This window comes from Micropterus dolomieu, linkage group LG11 (genome assembly GCF_021292245.1).
Source record: "Micropterus dolomieu isolate WLL.071019.BEF.003 ecotype Adirondacks linkage group LG11, ASM2129224v1, whole genome shotgun sequence".
NCBI lineage: Eukaryota > Metazoa > Chordata > Actinopteri > Centrarchiformes > Centrarchidae > Micropterus > Micropterus dolomieu.
In genome coordinates, this window is record NC_060160.1 from 10,090,018 (window position 1) to 10,102,521 (window position 12,504).

Consider the following 12,504-nt stretch of genomic DNA (forward strand, 5'->3'; position numbering starts at 1 on the left):
TTTTGCTTTTGGCAGGCTAGTTTAGTATATTGTGATGTAAATAGTTTTAGGTGTACTACATTTAGTTGTAATAGAGTATTTCTACACTGTGGTATTGCTACTGTACTTCTTTCACTAGTTTTCTACAGGCCTATAAGTGTTGTTTATTTTTTGTGATTAATTTTCCCACCCCAAATGGAAGTAGAAAGAGAAAACGCAGGGGGGCGTGTCAACTGTCACTGGTCACATGACCCGGAAAATGTGGGGCTTAATTCCTGTGTTGAACTGCTCTCAGCTGCTGAAGCTTTACCCTTGGCAGTGCATACCCTCCATCTGCCCCATTACGACCCAGGCACCCCCGGCGGACTCTCCTCATCGTACCATGTCAGGTAAGACACACCGGGGCTCCGCCGACACTACACGTACTGACACCGGAACACGGCCGCTCCGGACCGGACCAGGGCAGCGCGAACTGCCCTCTTCTCCCTTAATATCGCGATTTGATTACACGCTGCAGAAAACACCAGCTGCGACAATCACTGCTGTTCGCATAGGGGCAGAGCTGAGGTAATGAGTTTAAATCGTTAGTGCATTTATTGCTGTGTCCATTTTTAAAAGTTGATGTGTTCGATTTGATAAGCTGCTGTAGCGGTTTGGACCACAGTAAAGCTGTCGGTACACAAAAAGAGAACATCCGGTTAATTTAGATGACTGCAAATTTAAACTTGCATAAATTTTGTCTCTGGGTTTTTGATTAACAATTAACATTAAAAAACTATGCTAGTATAGTTGTGGCATCATGGCTGCAACACAGTGTTACAATTGCCCCCAAGCCACGTGGCCCAATGTAAACAGCTTGTTTGTCTGTATTGACATACTTTTGTTAGAAAATGAACATATTTCACTAAATATAAATGTAAAACTACATTAAAAATGGTATATTTAAAAGAAATTGATTTGTTCTAGTATACACAAATCATCAATTAACATAGGACATGTAAAAGTAAAGTTCCTTTCATTGTCAGTTTGTCTGTATAGTGGAGTAGTTGATTGTTTAAGACCCAGCAAAACCAAAGAGAATGAGAAGGTCACTTGTAAAAAGCAGTTTTATAAAGTTAGAACAGAGAACTTAGCAGAGGAAGCCTGACATCTAAAATAATTTGAACCTATGGGGGGAAAAAAAAACAAACAAACAAAAAAAACCCTCTTAACATTATTAGCAGTAAAGTAATTACTTGGAGGAAAATAGACGTTTAAAGGAAAATATTACAATTGCCCCTGGTCTCCCTCTTCCGATATATCTCACAAGACAAAAGGTTCATGTGAGTCTAGGTCTAATGTTGAGCTCTGAGTGTGACAAAATGAGTAAGTGGAAATTACTTACAACTACCAACATGATTTCTCCATGTAAATAGCTTAGCTTTAGCACAAAGACTGCAAACCATGCTCGCTGTACCTTCATATATACAGTACAGACATGAGTGGTAGCCTATTGATTATCTCATCCAACTCTTGGCAAGAAAAATGTCAAACTATTCCTTTAAAGTGACAGATGTTTTATTAGGTTAGACTGTTGGTTGGACACATGTAATTTAAAGACTTCACCTTGGGCTTTAAGAAAATGGGCAATTTTCACTTCTTGACCTATTTCTTGACTAAATTGTTAATTGAGAAAAATACATGCACAATGCACAGACACTAGGAGAAATGGCAAGATTAAGGAGCTCCCTAAAGGGTTAATTAGGCCAGGATTTGAAGGCACTCCAAATATCCAAAACTTGCCCCAGTTATTTGATCAAACTTTATTTCATAGCTCATGTGTGCTTTTATTTTTGAAAGAAGATGCTATTAACTTCCTGTGTTAATGTGGGCTCTTTGGTTAACTTGACAGGATGTTTTAGTGCGTACGTGCGCCACGGTGTGTGGCCTCTGAAGTCTCCTTTTTCTAATACGATAAAGGGCACGTAGTAGTGTCACACCTTTTTATAGTATATTACTATTTATGTGATCTCTAGAAAAAAACATCCTATAATAAAGGATTGATAACAGTAATCATATGCATAAAAAGAGTAGTTTTTGAAAGCATCATATTAACATGAAATTACATAGGCTACAGAAACCAAGCTTAAGTGTTCTTAAGACACTTTACACGCACGCTCTATGCATTATATTTGCATACAACTAGACATGTATAATACAACTAGACATATATAATGTAGATTATTCAAGAATTTACCACATTATAAAAAGTACACACACTCCAGACCATTTTTGCCACTGGCTAACATTTCAAACAAACCAGAATTAATATTCACACATCACATCCGTCTTTAGACCTAGAGGTGTAATTGGTCATGTTGTTATATTTAGCCACAGATAACTCTCTGGGAACACAACAAATGCTTCCTGTATAGCCCTGTAGGCAAGACAGGCCTTACACTGTTTCGATGGTCACTTTAAAGTTCCTTGAAACACACCCTAGCAACCGTACAATGCTGCTTCTCTGATCAGGTTTCCTAGAAACCCCTTGCAACACACACATTCAGCTTGATGAATACTATCTGCTGGCTTTGGGCCTACTGTCACTCAAGCAGCGACGCGGTGTGCCCCTCTTTTGCTGTTAATATATGCATGGGGGGCACATCCGACACTGATCTTCACACAATAGGCCTGCAGATAAACTGGACATACTGGTACTGTTGGAGTGGGTTAGATGTGACGGGACAGTGGATTTGGTTCATGGTTGTTACGGAGGAAATGTGGAAAAAGGTGCATTGATATTGGTAGCAAGTTTATTGTGGAAAGTAAACAAAATGTTGCCTTCTTACCATTTCTGAGTAAGTTCACTTGCTTTAATAGCAAGTTTAAATATAAACACTCTAAAGCTGCAACAGTAACATGCAAGTAGCATTGACAGCAAATACTGAGGTAATGAAAACAGAAAATTGTACATTTACATAACCGGTGTCAGTTTGTTTATCTTAATCAACAGCATGATAAATAGGTAATCAATTACTGTAACACTATAGCACAGAAAATAACATGAGTGTGCAGGAGGGTTGGGGAAACACCAGGAGTTCTCATAAAGTTTTCATTAACCTGTTCAACCCCTGCTGGTGTTCTGCCCAGTTTATGTGATTCCTGCACATGAACTGACTGGTGTACCTCCATGTCAGTCAACATATCAATAGCCCTGTTCCTTGTGAGCAAAATGAGTTATCATGCTGGGTTGTAACCCATCCTTGCCTGTTGTTATGGCGATCTGAGCAACATGTGAGCATTTCAGCTTGGCTGTGTCCCACTGTCCTTAATGGGGGAAGAGGCTGGAAAGAGTTCACTGTGTAATTTATTGATTATGATGCTTTTATAAACTATCCACAGTCTAGGTGTTGTCTTTGACCTCTATGAAACGTCCGTGACACGGGATGACTGGAGTGAAACCTGAGCAAATGTGTGTTGTTGCACTTTTTATTTATCTGCTGTGAGGCTGTCGTGAGGCCATAGTTGCTGTCAGTTTTACCAAAAAAGTCCCAGAATTCACTGATTAGGCTACCTGGGTTACGGTTCTGAAATGAACTGTGGTATGTGACACCTTCAGAATTCTTAATTTTATAATGGAACTTTTCTCTAAGAACCTAAATTCTGCACTGAAATAATACATCATGAGTGATGTTAACATCTATTCACATCAAATAATTCTTCATTTTCAAACAGACTTGGTCTGATAAAGATTACGTACAATCCATACAGGTTTAAGCTTATAAGACAAAATAATGACACCAATATGAGAGTGTGTGTGTTGTGACCCTTTACTTAAGTAATTATAATGTTTGTACTGTCCAGACCTCAAAAGAAAATGAAAGGGGGAAAAAAAATAATAATTTAAAGGAAAAGCCGCTGTACTTCTGTACAGTATAAGTTTAGTTTTATAACATTATATTGATAAGCGCTTTGTATATTTTTATGTAAAAATCTAAGTTAAGTAAAGTACAAGTTTTTTTTAAATTTCTACTCATGTACAGTACTTGAGTGAATGTTACATTCCACTGCTTGTTTTTGTGTTTCTCCAAGCAGACCAAGCTTTTGTGACACTGGCCACAACTGACAGCTACGCCAAGGGCGCGATGGTTCTCGGCCAGTCGTTACGAAACCACAACACAACCAGGAAACTGGTCGCACTCGTAGGACCTCATGTTGCAGAACCTTGCAGGTAACACACATCACCCTCAGGCCATCATTCAGACACAAATTATAGCCAACAGTACACACTGACGTTAATCATACTGTCTTGTGTTGTAGAGATGCACTGCGCTCCATTTTTGATGAGGTGTGTGTGGTGGATGTTATGGACTCGGGTGATGTGGCTCATCTCTCCCTGATGAAGCGTCCCGACCTGGGAGTAACATTCACCAAACTGCACTGCTGGACTCTCACACACTACAGCAAGTGTGTGTTCATGGACGCAGACACACTGGTGAGATTAAAAAAAAAACTGACAACAGTAGGAAACAAACAAAGTGGCAATGGGGGAAAAAAATACTCGGTTAAAAAAAAAGTTTGTTTTGCTCTAACTCATTGTCCTTTGATCACGTCATTAAACAGTCTGTTTCATTCATTTCATCATGTAGTCTACTGACTTCTGAGTGAGGAGAAAGTATGCTTTTACTGTAGTTAGGGGGGGGCAAACACTTACAACATTATTGAACCTTCTGTTTGATGGATAAAAAGAGAGATTGGATTAGTATTTCATCTGAGTGACAAATTTAAACACCTGAAAGGCATGTTTCAAATTTTTCCCTCAGACTACTGCACTTCTTCAGCAAACAACTACTGTGGAAATAATGATAAATGAAACTCTATGTCTGAGCAAGTAAGTGACCTTTGTTTTAATGTATTCAGGTGCTGTCAAATATAGATGAACTCTTTGAGAGAGAGGAACTATCTGCATCGCCAGATCCTGGTTGGCCTGACTGCTTCAACTCCGGGGTGTTCGTCTTCAGACCGTCCAATGAGACTCATGAGAAGCTGCTCACGTTCTGCAGTGAAAATGGCAGCTTTGACGGTGAGACCTGAGTGTTTTTATCCCTTTCTTTTTCTGTCCCTCAAAGGCTCATTAGAAGTGAGAACATAATCTGAAGAGACAAGAGGAAATAAACGTTATTCATATAGCACTTTTCAGAACAGAGTTACAAAGTGCTTTACATGGCTAAACCAGGATAAAAAGATTTCAGGACTGCAATATAGCAATTCAGTTCAGACAATTAAATTATAATACAAAAATAACATCTAAAAACATATAAACACAAATAATAATAAAACAGATAGGACATGTTGGAGCTACAACCGTGTACTAACATTAATAAAAAGTTTTTTTTGTTGTTTTTTTTTTTTTTTTTTTTAAAGATGAGATTTGAGAAGTTATTTAAAAGATGTTACTGATTCTGCAATAACTGAAATAACAACAAAATGCAAGGTATTATAAGTACCAAGAGACGGATGCTAATATAGAGCAATTATTTATTTAGAAAATTAAGCATAGAGAAAACTACAGACAATGTTTTCTTAGCTTGTACAATCCACATCACATAGCGAATGTGACCTTAACCATAGATTTCTAAAGGGAGTTTTAGGAGCATCGAGGTTTGGTTTATTACGGACCAGCTATAGTTTTTTGAAGCACGTAAAGCAAATTTGATCATTTTGTTTGTAACAGACTTTGCATAAACAAGCACAACCATTGTGGGGTGAGTGTTGAAGCTTTAGAGGCCTACCTATCAAGGCAGCCACACACCCAAAAACACCCTTCTGTAAGCCTAAATGTCAATACAAACATTAGAAGTAAAGTTACCTAGGTAATGGTTGTTTCTTCTGGAAAACAACTGTAATAGTCTATAGCCATGCTAGCAGCTCTGTAAGGCTGCTCTTACTGTAGACACAGCTGCATGCTAACTTGCTCACAAAGGCAATGCTAACATGCTCACCATAATGTTCACCATATACCTCTAGCGTGTTAGCATGCTAGTATTTGCTAATTGGCACTAAACACAAAACTGAGGCTAATGGGAATGTGTTTTTTTTTTTTTTTGTTTGTTTTAAGGTTTGAACAACTCCACACGGTTTTAGTCATTTTGAAGCCAGCATTTTGTGGTCATTACTTGATCCCTATGTACTAAGACACTGGCATCAAAACACCAAAGTTACAGGGACTGCCAATTAACTTTCCAACTATGGAAGGATGGCAGGTTGGCCAGGTTATTTGAATAAAGAAATTCAAGAGTATATGACTATATTCCACTCTTGTTTATAAGCCCTGGTTGTCATTGGACAGTGTGAACATGAACCAAATACAAGACAGCAGCAAATATTTCCACTGTAGCTCATTTATTTAGCATCCTCTCACAGTTGTCAACACTCCTTTTCAATTTCTATTTACACTTGTCAGAAAGGCCACAGTTAGGTGAGGGGTGGGACTGTACTGAGTGTGTGTGTGTGTGTGTGTGTGTGTGTGTGTGGTGGTATGGACCATTTAGGTATGTAGGTGTGTTTAACTGGATTTCAACAGCTTTTTTTTAACATGTGTGTTTGTTTGTTTTTTTTAACATGACAAATCAGAGCTCCAAGCTATTTCTCACTTTGCTCTACTTTATCCAGAAATTATTCTGAGCGTATTTGTGCGTGTGTCTGACCATTTCTGCAGGTGGAGATCAGGGGGTTCTCAATAGTTTCTTTAACACCTGGGCAACGGCAGATATTTCTAAACACCTTCCCTTCATCTACAACCTCAGCAGTATCGCCATCTACTCCTACCTGCCAGCTTTCAAACAGTTAGTACACACACACACACACACACACACACACACAAATATGATCAACGCATCCAGGGTTTCTTCATACTTTTCATGCGTAACCGACTTATTGCCCTTATTCTGTACTCAAGCTCGAGTGAAGCTTGAGGGATGTGTTAGGAGGCATAAAGTTTATCCAAGGTCAGTTCAAAGGTTTTGTGTGTGTGTCTGTATGTCTGTGAGTGGGTGCTGAATTACAAGAAGCTGCTGAAACTTAGAACAGAACACAGCACACATTCTGCCTCAAAAAGAGGAACTACTGTAGCGACACCTACACTGTCTGTTTTTATTTATCTTCTGTGTGGAGTAAGTATTAAAGGGTTCTTCTGGATTATTACAATATGAGTTATGAACATTGCAAAATGACTTAAAATAAGTCAGATGGGGCAAGACACCCGAGTACTAGAGTATCACAGAGCTTTTAAACAAATCCTGGATCAGCTTTACCATACTTCTGGTGCTTGTGTGCACACAGTTTACTGTGCAATGAAGGATTTTTTACAGACATTTTGGATGCACACACACTATCTCCAAATTTTAGATAGTTTTAGATAGTCTGGCTAAACTGTTAAATTGTTCCACTCCTATTTCTTGCACCAGTGGATGTTGTAGTTGCGACATCACTCCATTCCTGGGCCTCGTTTCACAAAAGCGGCACTGCTTGCGTGCAGATTGCAAATGGTGGCAGACCCGTTTCACAAATGATTGCCTCTTGCAAATTGCAGATACATTTGCGAGACTTTCAGCGCGCTCGCACACTCATGCATGGGTCACAAGTATGGTGTTTATTTTAAGTAAAATCAACATGAGAGGAAATTGGTTCATGTTGCAAATTGCAGTTTGCAACATGCATATTTAGCATATTTAGTGAAAAGGTACTTTGTGGTGGTAGGAGCCATATGTTGTTGTCCTCCAAGCCACAGGGGGCATGATATTGTATTGTGTTGTTGGGGCCGATGCTGGCCTAAGCTGATTGAAGTTCCTGTATTGATGCAAACAGGTGTTATTAATTGAAGAGCAAAACTGCAAACTATTGGAATGGACATCGTTTTTCTGAGTACACGTTCCAAACAATTACCAAACTAGCAACCAGTATCGGCTAAAGTATAGGACATCGTCACTACAGTAGTTTCAATGTTGTTATGAGCGATGGAAATGATGGCTAAACATATAAAAGTAAGACCTAAGTTGAAGCAAACTGGCGTTTTGAAGCTAATCTCTCGCACTCTTTCCTGCCATCTTAACATTCTCTTTGCCTGCGGTGTTTTCGCAGGTTCGGCCGAGACGCCAAGGTGGTGCACTTTCTGGGCAAGGTGAAGCCATGGAACCACTCCTACGATGCTCAGAGGGGCGAGGTCAAAGGTCACTCCCTGTCCCCTGATCTGTGCCAGCTGCACCCCGATTACCTGCTCATGTGGTGGCAGCTGTACGCCAAATCTGTTCTGCCTTTACTGCAGCAGGCCTACGGTGACACACCCTTCAGCAGCGGCTTCGTAGAGGCAAGCGAGGACGTACGTTAGCGGCCGTGGTGTCTTCGTGTGTGTGTGAAAGAAGAGTGTTCGGTTCTAGGTGTGGTTGGTTGTGGTTGTCGGTATGCATGCATGCACGTAGCACAAAATTCTGGACCCTGATAATAGGCATTATCTCTAGGTCCCTCCCCATATTCACAGTTTAGTATCTTTGTGGGCCCTGTATACTCACTCCCCTTTCTCACCCAGTCTTACGCCCTTGTATGCATGTGTTGAAACATGAAGGAGAATGATTGTGAATGTGTGTCATTGTGTTTTTAGCTTGTTGCATAATTATCATGTCCTGACTGTCGTAATCTCTCATTACTAAGTGATCTCACCTTGCTCTGGTATGCATTTCCTGCAGAGTAGCGGGAAGCTGCCACACTGCCTGTTGTAACAGGGTAGCAGTGAAATACTAGGTCAAAAAAGGAATGGCTGCCAAAACCTACAGCTTTTCCCAGTTTCCTGGTAAAGGCAGGATAATGCATCAAAGTGCATCCTTAATTTTTCATAAATTCTCCTGAGTCAGGAAATTTGGATGCACACACATTATCTCCAAAATCAAAAAACACACTCCGTATTGTTACACAGCAATATCTGTCTAAAGTTTGCTAACATTAGCTACGATAAGCTACGGATCATATTAGACCAGGTTGGGCTGTAGCTGAATTATTTTTTTTCATTTTTAAAAGGAAAGTTTTGTTCATTGTTAGATGTATATAGTCTAGCTTTAAAGTCCCCTTCCACTCACTCAAAATCTGTTTAGCTTATTGCTACCTAACTTATATGTTTAACCTTCACTGTGCAGAATGATGTATGTGCAGAGTTTGACACCAGAAGGCGATTTTCACGTTTATCAGCTAAAGGAGGCAAGTTTCCCTGCACTTCCCTTAAAACAGAGGTTAAGACGTGTACATACTTGCATGATTTTGTGACATCACAGGGGTCTAACATGCAACAAGTGTGATGTGGAAGCTTAAAAGTTTTAATTAAACATACACTAAGAATGGACTTTTCAGGGAAGTATTGGACATCTTCCAGCAACTTTTGAAACGAAAATGATTTGCATACCATGTTTATAGACGAGTAAAAATAATAAGAATTTTTAACATATGAAGTGTTTTACAAAACAATTACATACTAAAAAACAGTGTCTGGAAGGAACCTTTAATGAATTTTTCATTCTAGGTCTTCCTGCACTCTCTGTTAATGTGCTCCCTCCTCACTAGAGCCATTGTGTTTTGATTGGTATTGACTTATTGAGTGTACATCTACTGTGGGAATCCAGACCTTTCTTTTTCTTCAAATCATGTGGGATAAACATCTTTCATCATCTGGAGAAAATAACGTCAACTCTTATCTGCCAAGTGTGTTGCAAAATGTCTTGCTTCTAGATTGACTCTTCTAACACCTACATGTTAACTGTAGAAAAGAGCAAGTTCAGTCGAGCATGGCTGAACTAGGTGAAACCAGTCCTTATAAAGCATTGCTCCAGTCCCGTTTAATGATTCATTCTGTCTCTCTCTCTGTGTGTGTGTGTGTGTGTCTGTCTGTCTGTCACGCAGAGTAAGCTTTATGAGGATGTGACGGAGCAGCCAGAGCCTTTTGCTCCTCCTCCCCAGAAGGTTTCATCAGAGGAAAGGAAGCAGCGCTGGGAAGCGGGCCAGATCGACTATATGGGTGACGACTCCTTTGTCAACATTGAGCGAAAGCTTGACTCCTTCTTAAAGTAGTGGCCATGCAAGCGAGCGTGACCAACAGAGAGCACTGGTTGAAGCTTTGTGTGGATGGAGATTTAAGCACTGCTCAGCCAATCACAGAGGCTTGATTAGCAGGTGACTGGATGGATGCCCCTGTGTAACTTTCAGCCTCACTCTGTATCCTGTCAGTGTGTGTATGAATGAGTAAGTTCGACACAATTCTCATACACTCTTACCATTCACTTTTTCTGTAAAAGGACATTTAGGGAAGCACACTCATTTGAGTTAGATGAGAAGATTGAAAGCACTCACATGTTTGTATGGTAAATATGAAGCTACCGCCAGCATCCAGCTAACTTAGCTTAGCATAAACACTGGAAACAGCTAGCCCCATCAGTGTCATTACTGCTGTAAGTTGCTCTATGATTTGGTCACATAGTTTTATGTAGGCAAACCTTAGGAGAAACAATACATGTCAAATATCAGCAATGTCAAACATTTTTGTAATCTCACAGATGTTTACTGTTGTGCCTGGAATGATCAAATCAAGCTGCAACCTCTGGGGCTCAGAAATAATACCAATGCTAAAGTGCCAAAAACAGCAGTTCTTCAAATGGCCACTTGAGGCTCCAAAAGCAAGTCAGTCCCCATAAACCCCCATGCTAAAATGCCCAACTTTACAATCGGGAAAAAAAAACATTATGCAGTTGTGCATCGTCAACTTACCTGATCATTTCCTGGACTCTCCACTGGTTCGTTTTTAAATGAATTTAACGAACAAGATACAACACATTCATTTCTGAGGTTATGTTTGTTTGAAAACGGCTAGCTTTTTACAGGTTTCCAATCTTCGTTCTACGCGGTACCTTCACCGTACAGATGTGAGTGCTACAACTTTCTCATTCCACTCTCAGGAATAAAGTGGATAAGTGTGCTTCCCAAAATGTCAGACTGTTCCTTTAATGCTAGGATAACATTAGCCACTTTATTTTAAAAAAATCAAATTATCTGTCACAAAAATGCAAAACAAATCCTGTTTCTGTGACTATCGCAGGACTGCAATAAGCACGGTGAATAAGTTATTTCGGTCTGAGGCCTACTGCCTGTCTACTTGCCTACATGTGTGCACCTGGCCCGTGCACTCACTGTGCACGAAAATGTGTTATGGGGAAGTGGCATTGGAGGGAGGCCTAAAAGGAAAGGGTGGGATTTTTTGGGTTGGCTTCTTTAAAATCTAGCTGTCTGTTGCTAGTTTCTCCAAGTTGCCTGCCATAGCGTTACATGTAGTTCTTGTGCATCTGATAGAGATGGATTCAGAATCCTGAGTCTTCCTAACCTGTGGAAACATTCAGCAACAACACAGACTGAGGAAATGGCCTTGGGCAAAGCCTCCGTGCTGGAGGGAAGTCAAAAAGTTTAGAAGTTGTTGCTGCATTTTACCACAACTCCTATCCTGCAATAAATGTCTGTCTAAACTACTTTCAAGCAGATATGCAGCAACTGGCTCACTTCCTCCTTATTTATCTCCTGTTCAGGCAATTATAAAAAAAATCTTGCTTTAATCAGTGTTCACCTCACCAGAGTACACAGATAAACATCCCTATCTGTGCCTCAGACACTCACCAGCTCCCTGTAACTTAAGCTTTCAAATGTCTGGTATTGTATTAGGGCCAGGGCCTGTTGTGTTGTATTTGCATGGCACAGTTAAAACAAAGGTCAGTAACGAAGTACTTCCACCCACATCCTAGTGATGTCGACAGCCAATTTCGTATGCATTTGTGTGCGTGTGCCCTGCATGTTATCTCTCTGCCAGACCCACATCAGTATATCTTTGTGCCATGACCCTTTTCATCACTTCCTTCTGTAGCTTTACCAGCTGCCTTATTACCGTTCACTGTTTACAAAACCTCACTTACTGTAACTGCTGCTAATAGCACATTAAAGTGGAGTCCCTCCTTTACTTCACTCCAGCTGTGTGATCTTAAGCTAAACTATAACCTGTAGCTCCTAACAATAATACTCTCCTCAGTCCATTAAATACACTCTTATAAGAAGCTGGCAAGGTCAAGAGAAATCCATTTTTTCAAATCTTGATAGCCTGCTAAATCCTGTATGTGCATGAGTGTGGAAGAGTAACATAATTGTAGTGGCATCGGTTATTGCAGGTCTGTCCTGTTCTCCAGCTGTACATCCCTGTTGAAGCGCTAATAAACTGGCAAAAGATCACCTTATCAATCCCGTGTCATGACTTTTATTTTCCTTTAACCCTATGTAATGATTGGATATAGGGCAGCAAATCAATTTAGTTTATAAAATGGTAAAATGTCCATCACAATCTCAGAGTTCAAGTTGAATATCTTCATGTCTTTAAATATCTTGTTCTGTCCGACCCGTTGCATAAAGCAAAGAAAAGCAAAACCTCTTCAACTTTGAGAACCATGGAGAAAACCACTTAAATGATGAATGGAT

At 40.0% G+C, this 12,504-nt stretch overlaps 1 protein-coding gene across 4 annotated transcripts; it reads left to right on the forward strand.

The window, feature by feature from the left end:
* The first annotated feature begins 211 nt into the window (after positions 1 to 211).
* LOC123979599 (glycogenin-1-like) lies at positions 212 to 12,266 on the forward strand. Of its 4 annotated transcripts, none has more exons than XM_046063601.1 (7): positions 212 to 368; positions 4,051 to 4,189; positions 4,279 to 4,453; positions 4,879 to 5,041; positions 6,677 to 6,803; positions 8,098 to 8,335; positions 9,901 to 12,266. In XM_046063601.1, the coding sequence occupies exons 1-7, from the start codon at positions 227 to 229 to the stop codon at positions 10,066 to 10,068; spliced, it is 1,152 nt and encodes a 383-aa protein (XP_045919557.1). In that variant the 5' UTR covers positions 212 to 226; the 3' UTR covers positions 10,069 to 12,266. The 4 variants fall into 4 exon arrangements, with proteins under 4 accessions (XP_045919557.1, XP_045919558.1, XP_045919559.1 ...); XM_046063602.1 differs by having other exon boundaries at positions 214 to 368; positions 4,054 to 4,189; XM_046063603.1 differs by having other exon boundaries at positions 224 to 368; positions 8,098 to 8,323.
* Positions 12,267 to 12,504: the final 238 nt, after the last annotated feature.

Excerpts from the sequence above, each read along its gene's own strand:
- LOC123979599 (XM_046063601.1), top strand. The coding sequence starts at position 227 with ATGACCCGGAAAATGTGGGGCTTAATTCCTGTGTTGAACTGCTCTCAG. Across the intron at positions 4,190-4,278 it reads CATGTTGCAGAACCTTGCAG|AGATGCACTGCGCTCCATTT; the intron begins GTAACACACATC and ends CTTGTGTTGTAG. Across the intron at positions 8,336-9,900 it reads TCGTAGAGGCAAGCGAGGAC|AGTAAGCTTTATGAGGATGT; the intron begins GTACGTTAGCGG and ends TCTGTCACGCAG.